The sequence below is a fragment of the Scylla paramamosain genome, chromosome 32 (assembly GCF_035594125.1).
Source record: "Scylla paramamosain isolate STU-SP2022 chromosome 32, ASM3559412v1, whole genome shotgun sequence".
NCBI lineage: Eukaryota > Metazoa > Arthropoda > Malacostraca > Decapoda > Portunidae > Scylla > Scylla paramamosain.
Genome location: NC_087182.1, coordinates 688,481 through 711,254, shown reverse-complemented (window position 1 = coordinate 711,254; position 22,774 = coordinate 688,481). Strand labels below are relative to the sequence as shown.

At 38.2% G+C, this 22,774-nt stretch overlaps 1 protein-coding gene and 2 long non-coding RNA genes across 7 annotated transcripts in view; 1 reads left to right on the top strand and 2 right to left on the bottom strand.

The window, feature by feature from the left end:
• Positions 1–7,795: 7,795 nt before the first annotated feature.
• LOC135088973 (uncharacterized) lies at positions 7,796–11,000 on the bottom strand. The gene is made up of 2 exons (XR_010261351.1): positions 10,808–11,000; positions 7,796–10,077 (listed from the first exon to the last, which is right to left on the bottom strand). It is a non-coding gene; the product is annotated as an uncharacterized LOC135088973 (long non-coding RNA).
• Positions 11,001–11,892: 892 nt separating this feature from the next.
• LOC135088975 (uncharacterized) lies at positions 11,893–14,303 on the top strand. The gene is made up of 4 exons (XR_010261352.1): positions 11,893–12,098; positions 12,293–12,438; positions 12,740–12,847; positions 13,293–14,303. It is a non-coding gene; the product is annotated as an uncharacterized LOC135088975 (long non-coding RNA).
• A 363-nt stretch (positions 14,304–14,666) lies between these two features.
• The window catches only part of LOC135088974 (signal transducer and activator of transcription 5B-like), a 31,498-nt gene continuing 23,390 nt past the window's right edge, over positions 14,667–22,774 (bottom strand). For all 5 annotated transcript variants that reach the window (XM_063984062.1, XM_063984066.1, XM_063984064.1 and 2 more), the window contains one exon: positions 14,667–19,970. In XM_063984062.1, coding sequence (XP_063840132.1) covers positions 19,856–19,970 — 115 coding nt within the window. In that variant the 3' untranslated portion in view covers positions 14,667–19,855. The remainder of the gene's footprint in view (positions 19,971–22,774) is intronic.

Here is a 22,774-nt window from a genome sequence, read left to right as displayed (position 1 = left end):
AAGTTTTGCCTTTACCTCCTCCCTCTTACCTTTGGCTTCACCTGAGCGTCCCATAACAGGTAATTTCATGCACCACTTGCTTACCTTTCATCTTTTTTTTTTCTTTCTGTCTAAAGCTCGCGTGATTGGTGATCGCTCGGAGGGTGTTGCATGGAGGCTCAAGTTATATATATATATATATATATATATATATATATATATATATATATATATATATATATATAAACTTAGGGTGTCATTTTTTTTTTTCCTTGTTTTCCTTAATCTCGGTATTTTTCTTAGTATTCCGATTATTTGTAGTTTAGGAATACGTGTTTATTTCTTTATTTTATGATCTAACTTTATATTGTATACTAATACATTGATACATTTGATCTTCAGTAAAATTATTAAATACATATTAAAGCTAATTTATAATTGTGTTTTCTTGGCTAACGTAATACACACACACACACACACACACACACACAGACACACACACACCACTACCACCACCACCACCACCAACAGTAAGAAGAATAGCATGATCAGCAGTAGTAATATCGACACTGCACCTCAATCCATCCTACTTAGCCCTAATGCCACCTCTCCATTAACATGCCCTTCGTACTCCGCCTTGCTTTCCACCCGACCGAGAGTGTCTTGTGGCATCATTAGTGCGGGAAAGTCGAGAGAGAGAGAGAGAGAGAGAGAGAGAGAGAGAGAGAGAGAGTGAGAGAGAGAGAGAGAGAGAGAGAGAGAAGGTGGAAAGGGTGTCTGGGTGGGAAACACGATAGATTGCGTGACGGGAGGGAAAAGAGAGAGAGAGAGAGAGAGAGAGAGAGAGAGAGAGAGAGAGTAGATAGTGTTACGACCACAATTCCCAGCCCCCTCACTAAGCTGCCACACTTGGACTAGCTTCACTGGGCCACCTCCTACGTCGACTCACTGCAGAGTTCAAAAACGGGTGTACAGGGTCCCTTGTGACTCCACGCACTCCCTTATGACTCCCGCAGTAGCATTTAAAACAAACAGGAACACAAAGGACACAAGAAACCATTACAAAACTGAAGAGTGCCCAGGAACACACAGGAGGATCAGTCACTGTTCACTGTGCACTAAACTCTGCTTGTCCGCTTGTACAACCGAGGAGTCGCTTCCCTGGATGTAGTGTAATTCACTACTACACTTACTGGCAGTCTACTACGGAGACTCCTATTCTATATTATAAAAGGGCCGGTGCGTACGGCCGTTAATTACTCACATATTTCCCTTAAGGCAACTGACCCAGCTACCTTAGTCTCCGGTAAATACTAGAGCACTTCTCTGTACATCAACTCATTACAAGAACAGGATAGCGTCTGGCGTGGGAAAGGGCTCCAACCTCTTAACTGCTTGCCCGCTTTGCTACCAAGGGGGGAGGGGGGAGGTGAGACATACACACATACATGCACCCACACCCGCTCCTCGCGCTGTCTCTACTTGAATAAAACACTTTACTTCTAAAAATTCTCATGATCAAGCAAAGGGGGCCAGATTAACACTGATTATTTCATTGTCAAGGGCAATCCTTCTGCTGTGAACTGTGTGAGGCTCAAACTAATTGATCAAAGAGAAATAAGGTAAATTAATCGGGAAGGAGAGTGGGTGCAGAAATTCTTATAAGTTACTAGCAGCGAGCGACTATCCAGCATCGTACATCTAGTTTCTGTATTCCGAGCTCTCTCTCTCTCTCTCTCTCTCTCTCTCTCTCTCTCTCTCTCTCTCTCTCTCTCTCTCTCTCTCTCTCTCTTTATTGCGTTATTTCGCTGTACATTACAATAGATAGATAGATAGATAGATAGATAGATAGGTAGGTAGGTAGGCAGGTAGGTAGATAGATAGATTAATAGATAGATAGACAGATAGATAGATAGATAGATAGATAGATAGATAGATAGACTGACTGATTGATAGTGATTACTAAAAAGAATCAGAGAGAGAGAGAGAGAGAGAGAGAGAGAGAGAGAGAGAGAGAGAGAGAGAGAGAGAGAGAGAGTCATTCATAGCGTTCGTGACCAGTATGACGAGAGGAAGAGGATGAATAAGAAGAGGAAGAAGAAGAAGAGGAAGAAGAAGAAGAATCAGTGTGTATCATTTCCTCTCTCCAATTTTAAAACAACACCAGCCACCACCACCACCACCACCACCACTTAACCTGTCATTCTCGTCCTCTGATCTTCTCACCTGTCACGTCATTATTAGTTTAAAATTGCGCTGCTTCTCCTGTTCCAGATCTTTTCTCAAGTTTGCGTAACCGTATCGTGTCTGAGGTGAAAGTAGTAGTAGTAGTAGTAGTAGTAGTAGTAGTAGTATCTTACCTAAATAATGAAATATGTCAAAGAAATAAAAAATTCATACGAAAACTAGAAGAGATCCATTATAGATAAAAACAGAATCGGGGGTCAAGGCTTCAAAGGGAATCGAATCATGTTTCCACAGTGATTTTGAGGTGTTCGAAACCCTTTTGTGTGATCTGCCCTCCGTCAACTTATTACTGGGGCAGATAATGTTAGTGTGCTGATAATGGCCTTCTTATTGTTGTTGTTGTTGTTGTTGTTGTTGTTGTTGTTGTTGCTGGTGGTGGTGGTGGGGGTGGTGGTGGTGGTGGTGTTATTGTAGGTGTATTGAAGTTGTTGTTGCGTGGTTTGTTTGTTTATTGATGTTGGTAGTGTTGTTGTTGTTGTTGTTGCTGCTGCTGCTGCTGTTGTTATTGTTGTTGTTGTTGTTGTTGTTGTTGCTTCTTATTTTTGTTCTTGTTCTTCCTGTTCTTGTTCTTATTCTTGTTTTTCTCTACCTCTCTTCCTCTTCTTCCTCCTCCTCCTTGCTGCATTATCATTAATGCTATTTCCTTCTTTATTATTATCACTGCTTCTCCACCTTTCTACCTAAACAGTTTATCATGTATGATGTACGTGTGTGTGTGTGTGTGTGTGTGTGTGTGTGTCCCTCCTCTTCAAGCTTGATCCCAGGAATTACAAGCTGCTCTGTTCCCGAGTAATGGCCAACTTTCACAGGCTTTCCTCTTCCCCTCTCTCTCCCTCTCTCCCTCCCTGCTTCCCTGCCTGCCTGCCGCTGTGTTTTCCCTTCCCGTGGCCTTTACCAGCAGGTCTTAGCAGCGCCAGACAGCCACTTTGTGAAGGGCCGGTGACAAAGAAGGCGTTTCATCCTCTTATAAAAATTTCGCAACGTTCAAAGTCGTTTTTTTTTTTTTTTTTCGTGCGTCGGATTTGAAGTAAAGTATTGAGTTATGTTACTGAGTTTTTTTTTTTTCATTCGTCTCAATATTTTTGTTTTTGTTTTTCTTACGTAGGATTTGGAATAAAGCGCTAGAATGTCGAGTCTTTATGTTTTTTTTTTTTATTCGCTTTTGTCGCGCTTCATCTGCTAAATTATACAGGGTGTAACGCGAGTTTCTGCAAATACTGAAAGAGGTGAAAGAATGTATAATTCTAATTAGAAAATGTTCCATACACATATGCATTTTAGGGCTTTGTTTACCCGTCAGAGGAGTTGAAAATGTATGGGACTCGCGGGTGTGCTATGCGTGGAGCTGAGATGACGGACAGACGGTTGCATTGTCGCAGCCTCGGAGGTAACACTTGGTCAAATTAAGAATAATTTAATCTTATTTTTTGCAGGCTGTGGAATATCACAGTATGTTATAACAAGATAAATGGTATTGAAAAGCATGTAATTTACCGATAAGTATTACACGATAACATTATTGCAGTGGTTAAAAGTACTCCTGTAAAATGCTACGTGGCATCATTTGATGATGCCACGTAACATTTTACAGGAGTACTTTTAACCACTGCAATAATGTTATCGTGTAATGCTTATCGGTAAATTACTAAAGACATATTAAACCATTCGTAATTTGACGAAGTGTTACCTCCGAGGCTGCGACAATGCAACCGTCTGTCTGTAACTTCACGCATAGCACACCCGCGAGTCCCATACATTTTCATCTCCTTTGACGGGTAAACAGAGCCTTAAAAATGCATATGTGTATAGAATATTTTCTTCTTAGAATTGCACTTTCTTTCACCTCTTTCAGTATCTGCAGAAACTCACATTACACCCTGCATATATACTCGTATTATCGTTTTTTTTTTTTTTTTTTTTTCTTAAATCGAATCTCAGACAAAGCGTCAAAATATCGATTTTTTATGTGATTTTTCTTCAGTTTATATATATATATATATATATATATATATATATATATATATATATATATATATATATATATATATATATATATATATATATATATATATTTTTTTTTTTTTTTTTTTTTTTTTTTTTTTTTTTTTCCTCGCCTCGATTCATCTGCTAAATCGACGGCTAGCGATGGAAGGCACAAACAAAAGAGGAATTAGAGCGACGTGAATAAATAAGTGAATGAAAGAATGGGATTGAATGCCCTCGGAATTACTTGCTTATTTATTTATTATTTATTTATCTAGTATTCACTTATTCCTTTATCAATGATTCAGAAAAAACATGAAGAAAAGAAAAGGCATTCGCTTGTTATGATATTAGTTAGTCACTTACCTATTTACTTACTTACTTACTTACTTACTTATTCAGTCAGATAGAAGACAGACAGACAGAGAGAAAGAGAGAGAGAGAGAGAGAGAGAGAGAGAGAGAGAGAGAGAGAGAGAGAGAGAGAGAGAGAGAGAGAGAGAGAGAGATCACAAGTTACAAGGCGGGTTATCTGTGCTTGGAAAACTTACCTGTAATGACTCCGCTTAATAGTTTAGGAAATAAAAGCATCAAAAATCAAATCAATAAAAGACTCACAGAGGGAGAGGAAAGGATATTGATTTTCATAAAGTCTCAGCCTCTCTCTCTCTCTCTCTCTCTCTCTCTCTCTCTCTCTCTCTCTCTCTCTCTCTCTCTCTCTCTCTCTCTCTCTCTCTCTCAGGGTTAGTGAAGGCTTCCATCATATATCTGGTCTATTCTCTGCGTCAGGTGAATAGCAGGGTCGTGAGGAGGCTAGATCAAAGACTAGCAGAAGCAGGAGCAGGATGAGGAGAAAGAGGAGGAGGAGGAGGAGGAGCAAGAGGAGGGGATCTGGTGAGGATGAGAACTAGGTAAGGAGGAAGGGAATCGAGAAGTAGGTAAGGATGAGGAGGAAGCGCATGAGAGTAAAAGGAGGAGGAGGAAAAGAGGAGGAGGAGGAGGAAAGAATATGGTGTTATAGTGAGAGGCAAGGGAGAGTATGAAGGAGGAAGAGAAGGAGTAAGGAAGGAAAAAGCACATAGAGAGAGAGAGAGAGAGAGAGAGAGAGAGAGAGAGAGAGAGAGAGAGAGAGAGAGAGAGAGAGAGAGGTTTCCTTTATAATCTTGAAAATCGTACAAATTAATCCACCATTTTTGTTTCTCTCCATCACTACACACACACACACACACACACACACACACACACACACACACGATCTAATGTTCTTTATGCAGAATTCAATGCTCCTCACTTAAGTATTAAAACCTTAGATTCTGAACACGACCTCACCTCAAGAATTCAGATCAGGATTCTCTCTCTCTCTCTCTCTCTCTCTCTCTCTCTCTCTCTCTCTCTCTCTCTCTCTCTCTCTCTCTCTCTCTCCCTGGGTGAGAGACTCCATTCACTGTTTGCATTCATTTCAAGTGACCCAAGATGCAAGGAAGACGAAGAAGAGGAAGAGGAGGAGCAGGCGGAGGAGGAGGAGGAGGGGGAGGAGAAGGAGGAAGAGGAACGCTGTGAATAAGAATTAAAAACTAGTGAACTAAGAAGAAGGAATCAATATAAGAACAAGAGAGAGAGAGAGAGAGAGAGAGAGAGAGAGAGAGAGAGAGAGAGAGAATTATCACCAATCTTCGTAAGTTATGCAGCGTGTGGCGCGGAGGCAGTCTGTATATGGGTATACATGAGACACACCGCACCCTGACCATGCCACGGCCCACTCTATGACCCCTCCTCCACATCCCGCCGCCACCCCACAGCCTAACCCCCAAAAAGGCACACTACATACCAGTTGCCCTCTGCCCAGAGATGCGATTGGTTATGGAAGACTTATAACACCTGATTCCCTCACGCTCTTCACTGACATATCATTGGATCCTGCCACGAAGACGGCTGGGAAACCACATGACAGTGGCGCCAAGGCAGAGCTAGTGGCCGTGCGAGAAATTAAGCTCTTCCCTACTCACTGGAGCACCGCCACCCCAAAATAATCACTCACACTTTCGTTATGAGACACCGTGATAGCCCTCATAGATTACTGAACGTGGAAGAGAAAAGACAGTACGGTACTAGTTGTTTTCAAATCGCATGTCTATTTCTTTCTTCTTTTTTATCCATCGTGTTTGAAGCAAATGAAATAATTTTCGGTTACCTTTGTCCTTTATTGATTGCATGTGTCGTAGATATTTTGCTGTGTGTGTGTGTGTGTGTGTGTGTGTGTGTGTGTGTGTGTGTTGTTTCATGCCATTGTTATTTCTCTATTTTTTTTCTTTCTTTCTTGAACTGAATGTTTTTATCTTTTTTATTTTTTTTCTTTCTTTTGTTTCTTTCTCTCGCTTGTTATCTTTTTGTTTCTTGTTTTTCATTCTTTGCTTTTATTTTTTTTTCACTTTTTTTGTGTCCGTTATGCGAATATCCTCCCTCCCTCTCTCTCTCTCTCTCTCTCTCTCTCTCTCTCTCTCTCTCTCTCTCTCTCTCTCTCTCTCTCTCTCTCTCTCTCTTTTGTTTTTGTTTTTTTCTTATGTATAATCAAGAAACGTGACGTTTAGAGCAGGAGGAGGAAGAAGACAAGGAGGAGGAGGAGGTGATTATTGTCAACACACCTTTACACTTGCCTCACCTCATTATTCCAACAACCTCCCAAATCCTCCTCATCCTCCTCCTCCTCCTCCTTATTTTCCTCCTCTTCCTCGCTTTCCTCCATTACCTTTTATTCTTTCATTCCTCCTCCTCCTTCTCCTTCACCTTAACTTTTCTATATCTTCAAATAGTCTTCCTTTTCACACTTCCTTTTCACACCTCCTTCTCCCCCTGACCTCCTTCGGATTCCCGCGTGCATAATTCTACCATTACCCGAACTCTGAAATCCCTCGTAAAACACAATTTGAAGTGTTCCTCTTGTGCTCTACATCAGAAGAAGGCGGAGGAGCAGGAGGAGGAGGAAGAAAACAAATGAAAGAATAGAGAATAGACAGCGACCTCCCTACTGTGCCAAACGAGGATGTCTGTGTGACTGTACTACCACTACGGATCCTATGAGGTAAAGGTAAAAGGGCAGCAAGGTTCAGGATACCTACATGTATTGAAAGCTGCCACGTATACGTCTGATGGCTTCTTGCAGCTTTCCATATCTTCTTATTTTCGTATATCTGTGTTGGTTTGAAAGTTCTACTTAAGTTATCCCTCCCAGCTTTCCCTGTCTAATACAGATGACGTGTCTTTCCCTACCACACAGACTGTCGCCCAGGTGGACACACTGAGCCGGGAGCAGATCATTGGGGACTGTCACAGCATGGGAGTGGTGATGGAAGTAAGAGCACTAATAAAAACACTAAACTGGGATAGTAGAAGTCTGTAATGTAGAACAAATAACCCCTCACTGCATCCTTCAGATCTCATGACTCAAGCGCTTGGTGATGGAAGAGCACTGATAAACAATAGACTGAAATAGTTAAAGTCTGAGGTAGAACAAATACCCCAGCATTGCATCCTTTAGATTTCATGACTCAAGCACTTTGTACTTTCAAAAGGAAAATAATAAAGATATATACTTTGAGAAAATATATTTATAAAAAATGACAAGATTATTGAGGTTCCCTGAATATACAGCTTTGTTACTGACTGTCTAAAAAATACAAAAATATTTTCCATGCATTACTAGCCTTTGTGTATATTTCCAAATATTGAATTTCCCCTTCAAATTTCATCTGAGCTAACTACCTGAATATTAACAGTACCTACTGAGACAAAATCAGCAGAACAACAATGTTGCAATCTGTGAAATCATTGAAAAGACACAAACTTCAAGCATTTAAATCAAACAGACTGACCAAAAACAAGCAAATGGGTTTAAATCAAACAAACTGACCAAAAATCAGCAAATGGGTATCAATGCATAGACAGTTGGTGAAAGCTGAAATTCTTGCAACTTTTCACAACCCAAGTAATGAGAACAGCAACTGTTGATGTGGTGACACACAAACCTTGCTTAGCTTACACCATCACCCAACTGATGAAAACCAAATCAACTTTGCCACTAAGGTCTACTTCTCCAAGCGTGACGGAATGACGGACTCAGTATCACTGGTTGGCAGTAGAGGACATCACTCAGTCAGACCTCCACCCTATCTGATAACACTGTCCTGCTACACACACACTCACACATGTTGTAGGGGCACAGATAATCTGGTTTTCCTGTAGTGCTAATGCTAACACCTCACACCCACAATGCCTCCAGGCTAACAATAATAACAATACTGGTAACAACTTAAGCATAACCATTACAGTGTTGAGAGAAGCACCTAAAGAAGCACACTGTCACATGTATCTTAGCCCTGTATTAGAACACCTCTGTCACTGCAGAATCTCCACAAAGTAAGGAGCAAGTATTCTAAGCCACGGCTGTGAACTTGAAATAGAATCTGGATATGCATTAATATGACTCTGGTAACCTTCTGTCTTATTATACAGGTGGCCATCCCATATGGAATTGCCGTCCTGGTATGTAAGTATGTATTAATATGATTTAGAATACTTGACTTTGTAACAGTAACAGTAGGTAGGTAAATTTGTTGAACAGGACCAAGTTAGTTCATGCAGTTTTTGTCAATGGGTTTCTCCGATAAATCCACGTACATCTTCAGGATTAGTGTGTTCGTAATTATGTTTACAAGCAAATAAACCTCCAAAATATAAAAACAATCAGGAATCCCCTTCATTTATGGGAACCTAAATTACAACAACATATTTCTCCTAAATGAAGCACGACAATTTAGCAGCTTTTCTGTTACTTCAAAGACTCAAACATCTGTGTTCTAGTTCTGCCAGTAGAGGTGTTCTCTGTCCTACAATGATTACTTGCTTTATGTAAGATAAGTAAAACATGCTCTATTTGTAATATATAAAGTATAATATTTTTTTCTATACAAACAGGGAAATAGTAAGTAGTTTGTTTCCATTGATATTTTTTTTACATCAATGGAAAGCGATGATAGTCATGTTCTTATTTCCTTCCAGTAAATTTGTGCCAAGTATCTGACAGATGAAAAGAATGATAACAGAAAGGCTGCAGAACAGTCATTTCATTCACATCCAATAGAAAATAGTTTCTATAATCAATATAATCATGATCAACTAAGGCACAGTACTCAGCTAGCAACTCCAGCACCATACTCGTATAGTATACTCTTTCTTAACACTTTCTTCCTCACATGCTTTACAATATGCACCCTTTAATTAACCAAGAATTCGGGATACTAATAATACTAGATGAGACTCTTGCCTTAATACATTTCCTGAAACCATAATAGAATTTAAGAAAAGATACCTTTCTTTCACGGCATTTTGTCAGGAATTTGAGCAAAGGCACCCAATAGGTATTGAAGGCATTTCTATATCAATCTATTCCATATCAAAGTTGAATCATAGTAAACAATTTCTATAAATGTGACACAGATTGACACTTTCATTACAGATTATATGTAGTGGATTTCTGCAATACTAACAAAAAAAAAAAGATAACATTTCATTGTGTCAAATGAAAATCAAAGCAGAATATTATTAACTTTGATATCATAAGATTGTAACACATAAATGCTGTTCTTCCATATCAGATGTGGCAGGATGGCGCAGCAAGAGTGTCCTTACAAATCCAAGTCCTTGGGCCTAGTCTTGAAGTACACCAGGAGGGCGATGAGAATAAAGATCCCACCCAGTACTGGCAGAGCAACAGTGAATGCCTTCTCCTTGTTGGCCAAGAAGTCTTTCTTCCTTTCTTTCCTCTCCTTTGCAGTCTCTTTCACCTTTCCCTTCAGCTGACGCATCTTATCTCCTGAAAGAAAAGATGAGTGTTAACATCATTGCAGGGCATTCTTAGCTCTCTTTGGCTGTTCCTTTTACCCTTCACTTGGCGCATTTTAGAACCTGAAAGATGAGAATCGTTAGTGTGAGGCAGCTGCGTGCTACAAGTGTGTGAGGCTGTAATGACCAGGCAACCCCAAGTCAGAACGGTAAATTTATAGTTTAAGCCAATGTCCCCAATCTCTACCCACGGCCCACGGCGTTATTATTAATTTCCGACAAGTAGTGTAATCATTAGAAATGATGTGAATAGTGAGAAGAACAAAATGAGGGAGGTTATTACCACGTAGTGTGTAATGGCTTAAACTATAATAAAACCCTAACCTAACCTAACCTAACAACTGAAGTTCAGGCAACAATACACCATTTATGTTTACCTGTGGACTTAGAAAAAGTTGAGAGCGCTGTGCATTCCCAGGCCTATTGTGGCGTTATTAATCATTTCCGACAAGTAGTGTAATCATTAGAAATGATGTGAATAGTGAGAAGAACAAAATGAGGTAGGTTATTACCACGTAGTGTGTAATGGCTTAAACTATAATAAAACCGTCAGAACAATGAGATACCACAAGAAACTGCTAAAATACATCACTGCAAGCTAGAAGCAAGGCATTTCTGTGTCTCAGCAATAAACCAAACACAGAATGAAACACTAAATCGAACCATATGCCAAAAATAAACGAAAAAATACCACATATTACCTTTTTAAAGAGGCCTATACGTGAGCACAGGTGGACTGGGGGAGGAATGGAGGACAGGAATGCAAGTGATAAGGAAAGGAATGCTGCTGGGAGAAAATTATCAGTGGATTTGTACTAATAATGTGACAAACAGCCACACAGCTTGACAGACGTGGCCGTGTTTGTGTTTACGTGGACCTTTGACGCAACTTTCAGCTTTTGCAACGGGGTGAGTTTTTTTTTTCATATATTTGTGTCTACTGGTCTTTTTTGGGGTTGTATTTTTCTTTGTTAATTATCTGTTATTTTTGTTTGCACTTTTTTTGTTTTCTTTCGTTTTTCATCTATCTTGGTTGTTACTGTTCTTGCCAATAGTACAAGTAGCAATAGTAGTAATAATAGAAGTTGTAATAGTAATAGTAGTAGTAGTAGTAGTAGTAGTAGTAGTAGTAGTAGTATTGTTATTATTATTATGTCATATGCTCTTCTAGGGTTATATATATATATATATATATATATATATATATATATATATATATATATATATATATATATATATATATATATATATATATATATATATATATATATATATATATAGATAGATAGATAGATAGATAGATAGATAGATAGATAGATAGATAGATAGATAGATAGATAGATAGATATATATATATATATATATATATATATATATATATATATATATATATATATATATATATATATATATATATATATATATATATATATATTGGAAGTAACTTTAAACAGAGTGTTAGATGAATGGAATTGACTCTGTAATCAGGTTGTTAGTGCTAAATCATTAGAAAGCTTTAAAACGACAAATTTATGGATGGGAACTATAAATGAAAATAGGTAGATGTTTCATACAGGAACTGCCTTGAGTAGGACTGATGGCTTGTTGTAGCTTCCGTTATGTTCTTATGTTCATATGTTATTATCAACGATTTGTTTGAGGGTCCGCTTGTTCATAAGCAGGACCAGAACGAGAAGTTAATAATCCTAAATGACCCGAAACGGAGGAATCCGGAGCACCGGTTTGAGCAAAGCAATGGATGAGAATGCGAGGCAATCACGGAAACCAGCACAAACCCTCGCCCTCAGTCAGCCAAGGCTCAGCGGAGGTGAGGGAGGGAAGCAGTGAGATATTGACAGGAACCGACTCGGCTCCACTGAAGGTGTTGGAGGGGCGTGGCGAGAAGCCGGGGAGCGGAAAACCAAATCCTCGTTATCAATAGCTAAGGGCCAGCGTAGATGAAAGGACGTGACGTGACGTGAAGGCAGAAAGGTAAGTAAAGTCCTCGTCCTCTACTAGGTCAGCTAAAAACCGGTGGTGATAGAAGAGCACCACTCGAGTTATAATGCTTTTAATGCAATGTTGTATGCGTGCTGGTTGTTACGGATTCAATGATAGAGATGGGTGAGGGTTAGTGTTTGGTATAACGTCTGATTTCAGTGTCTCGAGTGATTTTTTTTCTTCAGGATGTGTGGCTGTGGCTGCATTGATTGGAGGTGACAAGCGGTTGGTGCGTACTGGTTCTTCCCAGTGGCTTCCCAGACTAACTCGGGTGTAGCTTGGTGACAGACGCAGTTCAAGATTTCGGTAAAGACGTGCAGGAAATCACAAGGTAACGGGACTTGTATGAGGTAATTCAGCGTATGGAGGAGGTTGTTCGCCTAATGTATTGTGGGATAATCATTTGGTACATGCTTCCACTTCTCGGGTTGTGATTTTCTTTAAATGAATCTTGGAGTAGGTAGTAGTATTCGAGTTAGCCGTATTTTAAGGTTTGTCATCCGTATAGTAATGTATTTTAATGTTCGTCAATGTTCTTTCCAGTTTGTTCATGTAGTATTCGAGTTAGCCGTATTTTAAGGTTTGTCATCCGTATAGTAATGTATTTTAATGTTCGTCAATGTTCTTTCCAGTTTGTTCATGTTCCGGATTTTTGTGTGGAACGGGGTGGAAGTGGCGCGTCTCAGGAATATAGTGAGATGGAAGTGGTGGTCTCTGGAGCACGGCAGCTCGTCAGGAGGGTAAGAGATAAGACCATGCTCTTGAAACCCTTCATGCCGCACCTCCACTATTTTTAAATGGCTTTAGTTGAAGTTAAGAGGAGTTGTGATGTTAGAGACATTAAAAAGATCTCGTACTTTAAGATCTCTACGTTATCAAACGGAGGAACCTTGGGAACCTGGTTAACATGCATTACGTTGTCAAACGGAGGAACCTTGGGAACCCGGTTAACAAGCATGTGGCTTTTTAAACATAGTCGTGATAAAAGGATATGGTTTCTGAATACGGACCTTGTTGCTTTAGGGGTACTTTTTTGACGAAATAATAGCGTTCATGAGTTTTCTGAATACGGACCTTGTTGCTTTAGGGGTACTTTTTTTGACGAAATAATAGCGTTCATGAGTTAAGTGTATCATACGGGTGTGAGGGTATTCAATTAACCCCGTATTTTAATTTCTCTTACAGATTGTTCCTGTTGTCTTGGGTGCGTTGTCTCGATTGTTCTGTCATCGTTCTGTCACCGTTCCGCTGATCATCCTCCTTGTCTGTAACCGGCGACCCTCTGTTCCCTGGCGCGGATGGGTTGCTTCCTGAACGTGTAAATTATAAGACTCGTGGGCTGGCAGTGTTGCTGGTTAATGAGCGAATTTGTTCATAAGAGTTCGAGAGACTCTCTCAATTTTAGTTTTATTTATTTTTTTTTTTCTCTCTCTCTCTCTCTCTCCCCGTACGGTGACTTGCTGTTTCTCGGGAGACTTTTTGAGGTATGAATAAAAACAACTTTGCCTAGGTATGAATAAAATAGAACTATAGAGCAGAATAAACAGCCAGCACACACACACAACCACCTACTCCGAAAACTTGGCCAGCACTGGGGTGACGCGGCTACCAAGGTTTCACTTACTGAGATTCGGGACAGTTCGACACGCTTGCAGCTTCCCCACAGATTCTTCACACATTACATTCAACCCTGCCGCTTCCGACAGATAGCCCAGGCACACGTGTATCTGCTTATTTGCTCAGTTTAATAAGTGACGAGTCTCATAATGCTTCATTCCGTTACCTCTCACCACCAGTTTTCCGCTGTTGAACTCCTTATTCTAAATTAACTGAACAAAATAACGCATATTAGGATAAAGTAAACTAAAAACGATCAAACCAGGAGTGTTAATGGTTTATACAGACTGTAATGCTTGTATTAAGTTAAGGACAAAAGTATACAATATACGAATGACCGACAAGTTTGATAAAGTTATGGTATAGAGTACATTAAAACAAATAAAAAATCAGTTTCATGTATACGGTAATGTTGATGTAGTTTGGGCAAAGACAAAATGCACAAGATAAATGTTAGGCTGATGAGTCTTAAGCCTTAAGGCAGTGCTTGGAGTATTACAAACTGTGATTAATAATATTGTAAGTAATAGAGATAACAGTGGTACAGTATGTTTATGTCCAGAGAGAGAGAGAGAGAGAGAGTAAAAAATAGTCAGCATTAAAATTTCCAATCCGTGACAGTCACAGTACTTATTAAGTACTTATAATTAAGTACTCATAAAAATCTAGCAATTATTCATTAAACGTTAATAACTAAGAAAGAATTAAGCAAGCTTTAACTGTATTTATGATAAATGTACTTTCATAATTTGTAACATACTAAACCATTTTTTTTGGAAGCATAGATCCAGTCACCAATGATAAACAATATTTGGAAGCATACACCCTTTCACCCATTTATTAACACCACCTAAATACTGAAGCATTCATGAGTTTAATGTGCTCACTGTCTTCTGCGCCACCTTTGGGAGACAGCTGGCCTTGGAGAAGGAAAGGCTGTAAGAAACTTCTTGGGTTTATTCCTGTGATTACATTATCAGCAGACTCTCCAACAAGGGCATGACTGAATGTGTCCAACTCCAGCTTGTACTCTATATAGGACAGTCTCTATCTCCTAGAAGCTTTGCAGAGCCATGAGCACCTGTACAGTTGCCCAAAGTAGTGTCATATTCTACAAAAATATTTCAAGACAAAAAAAAAAGCATCAGATTTCTCCCTCCACCTCTGACATCCCTATTTCTTCCCAGTGTTTGCAGGGCACTTAGAGTAAAGCAATTCACTAGTCCATATATCAATTTCCATTCAGTCTACAAACATGAAATCCACTGGACTGATATCACTACTTGGAGCAACTGTACATTATAATTACTCAATCTAGGAGGCCAAAAAAAATTAACAGAAAAGTAAATAAAAAAAGGTATGATCACCCTTAAGAAATCTCAGGGGTTACATCATCACCAACCACGCTGAGTGACACTGCTACTCACCTATGTCCCTTTCTGGAGGTAGTGTCTAGAGGCATACAAATTTGTTCCCCTATACAGGCTATTCTCAATGGCCACACATCATCGGATAGTGGCTAGGGGAATGAAAATCTCTCAGTACAAGCTGTTCTCAATGGCCACACATCATCAGTTAGTGGCTAGGGGCTTGAAAATCTGTCCCCTCTTCTAAGCTGTTCTCAATGGCCACACAAATTCAGGGGTTTAAAAATATGTCCTCATTTCTAAGCTGCTCTCACATGAGCATCCACAATCTCAGAGTACAGCAATAGAAAACACAATTACCAACTAACTGAACACCAACCAACACCAACCAACACCTCATGCCTAACAGTACACCACTGAAACCTCATAAAGTGTACAAGTAATGGATGCGTGCCACAGCTTAATAGTGAAGAGCAACATTCTGGTAATTGGCAAGTTATGCTTATTGCAGTTAAGTTATATACATGGAGATATAAAGCTATTATTAATCTAAAACACACATTCACAGGCATTCCCTAAATATAGCCTGCAACTAAAAGTATTTTTGGAACATTCATAAAATAACAGTAACATCATAAAATAACAACATATGCCAGTGTTAGTGGCATATATATTCATTTGTATGTACACTATGTAAGTATGTATATAGGTCTGTATCTGTATCTATCTATTTTATCTATCTATGTTCTGATACTCTTAAAACTGCTGATTTGGCAGTCCATTTAATTTGGAAAAAATATTTCCAATTGTACCACATTAGTATTTCTTTCTCCATCTTTGGCCTTGTGTCTGCACTTGAACATCAAAGTGGCCATGCTGATAGACTCCTCACTTGTTATTTGTCATCATTCAACTTAACAATGATACTCTATTCTTCCAAATCACTTTGTTCTCTCACACACTATCTTCAAAGGCCACAGACATGATTAACTGGGTCCTCATGATATTACTCTCCTTGTGAAACTATCATCATTAACATGAAAACACCTTTGAAAACCCAATAACTTCAATCAGAGCCTGTTAAAAGTAGCTGAGATGAGACACCAAAAACATTCAAGAATACATTCCTTAGACTCAGAATGCAGACTTTGAAGCACCGCCAACACATCGCTTTAGCCACTTCCTACATGTCTATTATGTTTACTACAAGTACAAAAGCTAACAAAAATTTCCAATACACTAACATTATACACTAGCTGCTTTAGTACCAGCAAGTTTCAAAATAAGGTACCAGCACTTGATATTTGTTAGCCTGTACAAATGAACGGTCTTCAATCCCCTGGAACTGAGATTATAGTTGGACTTTTGGCATCCAATGACACTTATCACAAACAGCACTGTAAATGACAACTGGTCTGCTGCTGTTTGTCCTCCCTTTGTGTTCCTTATATGACTCAGTGGCCTGAAGTCTTTTACAAGGGTATATCTACACTTTGTGCAATATATCTCACATAAATCATGATGAGTAATTCTCTACATTTCGTTGATGGAAAATGAAGTGATAGGGTAACATGCTGAAGAGATAACCAAGAGTTTCCCACTGACAAAATTACCTCTATGTACACAAGACTTCTATAAACAAGCTGCAGGATTCCAATGAAAAATCACAAGTCAAGTTTATCTTCTATCACCCACCTCACAAAAATTACAAGTAACCCACCCATCTCCACCACCACCTAAAAATATATATCTTAATTCATATAGTTTTCCATAGTCATCATGAAATATACATTACCTACTGATGAATGAAGCCTGTTCCTTTTAGACTGACTCTGTTATAACTCAGCTATGCTCTCATTCACATACTTAACTTTAAAATATCCAGCCAAGGCAGTGCATGATCAGTGTGTGTGTATGTGTGTGTGTGTATGCACGTATGTGTTAGACCACATTCACCCAGTTTAACATAACATGCACACCTTCAGCAACTCATCATCACCAAATCCCACTTAAAATGCATGGCAATCATCTCAAACCTTTTCTTATCATAAATATTTCCATTGAGTAAGACCTTTTGTGTCATCTAATCACTTGGCCTTTGGTGTTGTCTACTAATGCTTTCTTGTTTTCTTCTGTTCATGATCATTGACTTCTATATCTACTCTTTCCAATCCCATTCAGTGCATTATATATGACTACATCTCTCTCTCACTCTCCCTTCCTTGTTAATACAGACACCTAGTTACTCCAGTCTCTTACTATAAACTCATTCTCACATCTGATGCAGTGCACAATATTCACTGCCACCAATCATACCATCTCTACCATCTCTATCTTTCTCAGCAAAATGATACATTACTGCTTCTTCACTTAGTTTTAAATATATCTGGAGAGTACAAGTTCCCTCTATTTATTCCTATTCACATATTAATTAATGAGCTATTTTAAATTTATCAACAATCACTAAGTTTTTCCAATTATCCTATTATTGTACTTTTATGGTGACATATAATCCTATAGATTTGATCACAACATTTTTTTTCTGATTGTTTCTCTCCCTCCCTCTCCTCATCTAGTCATCTTCATCCCATCTGCCCTCTGTCTCCAAGAAGGCATGAGTATATCCTGCTAAGCTATATCTACAAAAGCTGGCTCCACTTGTACTGTGCAGTAATAAGGATGAACAGGAAAGATGAATGAAGATAAATTGAGTTTTGAGTGCATTTGGAAGGAATGGACCATTATCTGATTATTATTATACATATATTTCCCTGTGATAGGGAGACACAGGCAGGCCACTCATTTTGAGACTGAGCTGCAAGAATACTGCTACCGTATTCCTAGCATGTCTTAGAAGACAAAGGGACGGAGTGAGGGGAATGGGTCTCCCTCCACTAATTTTGTTCCTGCATTGTTTTGACCATCCCATCTTCAAAGTGGGCATCTCAACCAGGTATAGAAAGATAGATAGATAAGAAAAAATACCTAATCCTTGATATACAGAAGTCAAACTCTTGAAAGCACTGGCATACTGCTTGGCATCTATTGCTAATATAATTCCTTCTCTTTTCTATTCTTTCTATATACTTAATGACTTTTCTAACACTCACTAAACCTTAAAAACCCACCACAATTCTCTCTCAAGTAGGAACTCAAAATGCCTCCTTAGCCCATCAAAATCAACCATCCCATAATTGTCTAATGTTGTCTGGGTTATATTTACTTTGGGATTATGTCATGACAGTGTTCCTACGTGTTGGAGGCACCGAGTACAACACACACTCTGATGGGAAGTCAGTGGTACAGACTCTACATGGAGCTGTCACTAGCAGGCAGTACAAGCAGTTCATCAAGTTAGAGAATAGTAGTAGCTCTTTATACCTTGGCAGAGAGCAGAGATGTAAAGACTTAAGACCTGTGAAATGTCATTTGTGACTTTAACTTAGGTGGATTATGTCTCTTGAAGGTCAATCAGTTTTGACATACCTACAAGGTAAAAATCTGAACATTATAGCTGCCACAAGAAATGCATCTCTCACTATCAAAGCTTTACAACACTGTCAAGATAAAAAAAAAAAAAAAAAAGGGCAGAGCTACTTGGCAGCAAGATGAAAATCTGGATCAGTAACATCAAGTTGTCTTTCAAAGAAACTAAAATTCCAAGGAGGAAGCTTTCAACACAAATAGCAGCATTGAATACACCAGAATAACACTTCATAATACTATCGTTCTTTGGGCTATTTTCTAACATAAAAAAAAATAAAATAATAAAAAATTCAACAAAATGACCAAGAGATCTTCAGTAACCTCATGGAGAGTAATGCAAGAGAGAGTTCCAGCAATGTATCTGCTCTACAAGCTTGATTAGGATCTCCTAGAAGCAGACTGGTATTGAAAAAGAAAACAAAACAGATAATAACATCAAACTCAACAACAGCTTCAAAAACTGAAGAAACAATGCATCAAACAGAATAACTCATGTGATCTGAACATACAGAGAAGTAGGAGGAAAGAATGACAAAAGGTCTAGTTCGGAAGCAGGTGAAGGGTTAATGGAAATACTCAGTAAAGATCATCCTATGCCTGGAAGCCTTTTGGGTAGAGGCAAACACCACACTTTTCCCAATGGAAATATCTAATCTAATCTAATCTACTCAGACATCTGTTTCTCTGGAGTTCCCTCAAGGGGGATGGCCACAACAAAACACCTTCTGTTTGTTTCCATTCATACACTCCACTCATAAACACTCCATTCCTCTCAACTTCATAAGCCTTCCCCTTTCAAATATCCCAACACAGTCCTCCCGTTTCATAGTGGGTCTTCCCCTCACACTTACAGCATCCATTCCATCTTCGTATGTCCTCCTTGTCAAATCACTCCATTCCATTACCTATGTTCACCTAAATATATGAAAAAATTTACTAACATAAACGCTACTTCTCAGTAGAGTCTCATAATAAAATATAGTTGTAACTTGGCTCTATAGTTTGATGTCCACTACAATAGTTATTAGAACAATCCTCTCAATATAAAATACTCAAAAGAATTAACAGCAATCTACTTTGAAAAGGATTCATGTACTATCAAATAATTTCCTTTACTGAGGGCAATGTGAATGAAGCAATGTTAATTTTCACTATAAACACGTTGCCATTTGAACAATTTATGAGCAACAAAATCAATGCCCATCACATTCCCAAATAATATAACATCAATATAAAATCTAGAAAAATTATACATGTCAAAGAGGGATGGTTCTAACTTTACTGTTGCTTCATAAAGTTGGTATGGAGGAAGTCGAGGCTGAAGTTAGTGAAGTCTGGGTCAGGCAGGTTTTCCAGGATGTCAGGATAATCAGTATCGTTGTAGGGAGGCATTCTGTGAGGAGAGAGAAACGTGTCAGTCACAACGCAGCAGCACAGTGACTCAGTACCACCATCAACACCACAACCAGCATGTGTTTCTACCACTACTACCACTACTGCTACTACTACTACTAGCATTACCACCACCATCACTGCCTTGATTGTCACTGACTTTGTTTTAATTAACTTTAGCCTTTTCATATCATCAGTTCATTAATGTTGATTCTAACCTGTACATATGTATGAGTTTCCTTTAGTTTCCTTTAATATTCATGACTTGGGAACTTTGTATGCCAATTAGATTCTGATAATTGTAATTACTATTTCGATGAAAGATACAGGATTGCTATGGACTTTTCGCTTTCTATTTCAGCAGTTCTCAAACATCTTTCTTGACTTTAAGGTTTACGTTTTCTTACATTTTTCTCTGTCAAACTTTCATCAGCCAACAATTATCATGGTAAATTTGGCTACGAGATCAACACTCAACTGAGGCAAGTGGAGTGAGGAACATTTGGTTTTAGACTCAAATCTACAACTCTGAATACACTTCTCACAAGAGAACACTAATGCAAAGGCTGATGATGGTGATTATTAACTACACAATATATGAGCACAAATCAATTAACTAACTTTGGATAATTTGAGTTGACTGATCAATAGAATACAAGTGTGGTAGTGCCCCTCCTATCATGCTGGCTGTGGGGATGACAATGGCACAATAACAAGTGGGAGGAGCCTTGGTCAGAAGCTGCACAGCCCAACAGTCACTTCACATTTTATTTCACATGTACTGTACCTACTGATTGAGTGCAGATGATGGTTAAGTTTCACTAAGAATGAAAATGAAATGCAGAAGTGACTGGCAAAGACTTTGGTACAGTGACTGTAACTATGTACAGCATGCAAGCAACCACCTTCCCACTTGAGAGCCACATGACACAAGTCAACAGAGAGAGTGAGTCTGCAGCCCATTGCTCTAAGGATAGACACAAGATTGTCTCCACAAGATTTAAAGATCATGATATGAGTAAAAGATCTGCAGTGAGCTCTGTTGACTTGTCTCCTTAGCGTGTGACGACACTTTCTCTATCCTCTAAGCAAGTGCTGCTTATCACTTCTTTCAACTTAATCTTAAATTCAGGATTGTTGTAATTTTGCCTTTACTGACAAGAGTAGAAACAAAATATTCCAGCTTTCGTTTTCACTCATGCCACATTCACAAAACCTTTCCATAAGAAACTGTAGCAATAAAAAGCACAGCACAAAAATATCATCATGGGAAAGGGTTAGAAGAGCATGCGGAGTCATTTTTTATTACCAAACATAGTGTATTGTACAAATATGACCATTAATAAAACAAATAATCCAATTAAGTTTCAATATGTGGTATTAAGTGAAGCAAACCATGAAAGGAATCACTGTATACTCCTCAAACAGAACTGAAATGCTTGCACACGGCAGCAGCTTCTTGTTTGGCACCAAAGTCATACAAGAAACAAACATATATGTATGTATATAGTATATTCACAAAGAAAATTAATTAATGCTACTGCAATTTTGTCTTTACTTATAGCAACAGCAATAATTATATAAATAGTAGTAGTAATAATAATAAAATAATAATAATAATAATAATAATAATAATAATAATAATAATAATAATAAAAATAATAATAATAATAATAATAATAATAATAATAATAATAATAGTAATAATAATAATAATAATAATAATAATAATAATAATAATAATAATAATAATTCATCATTATTATCATTATCATCATCCAAACAGTAGCCATAATCTGCCATCTCTGACATAAAGGGAAGGAAATGAACACAAGTAACTTCTAAAATACAACATTACACTCAAGCTCAAATTTTTCACACATTCAATTTCACAGCAATACAAAGTTTCTTGCACAGCAGCAAGTTACTCTTCCCATTCACACCAAGTTGCTCCACTGAGAATCTGAGGCATTGGGTATCAAATTTTAGCACCCACTGAAAATGGGAGTATACTGAAAGTCTCAACACAGAGAAGGTTTTGATCACCATGTTACAAAAGAAAGTGTATGGAGGTCTATCCAAAGCATTTGCAAAAAAGTGAAGAGCTAAATGAAGTATATCTCTCATGTTTTATTTACTGCACAACAGAGCAGCTCTTCCACACTTCACCCAACCTGTTAATTCCTGTACAGTAATTAGAATACAGGTATTACCAATGTAATATTACAGCATAACTTAAAGATAAAAAAAAAAAAAAAAAAAAAAAGTAACTCCAGAAGCTAATGATAGCAACAGCTGCACCCCAGCTTAGAGAGTTTGAGTAACACAGATACAAGGCCACAGTACAAACTCAAGGATGAGCCTCACACTACTTACTGAAAGGCAACACCTTGTCAAATATTATGCATAAAACCTCACACAGATAATAAGCAAGTTAATGTCAAATGTCAAACTTAATTCTAGCTTTGAGAAAAATGCCGTTATCACAAGGAGAAGGGAAATATAATCTTAAGTATTTTTCAGTACAAATTGTTTATTGAGATCACTTTTAATTGCCAGCAAACACTGAAGAAATAGCAAGTTGCTAAGAATTCAGTGATACAATTTTGATGTGTACACAATATTAACTTATGTAAAAATTCTTTCAAGTAATTCAGAATGTTCATAAGAAAAGATAGAAAACAATTTATATATCAGTGACTCTAATCTATGTATCAGTAATTTTCAATATGTATCAAACAAGGCATTTTCACAGTAAGTACTAAACAGAGAAGTTTTCAAAATCATGACAACTTATTACCTAAA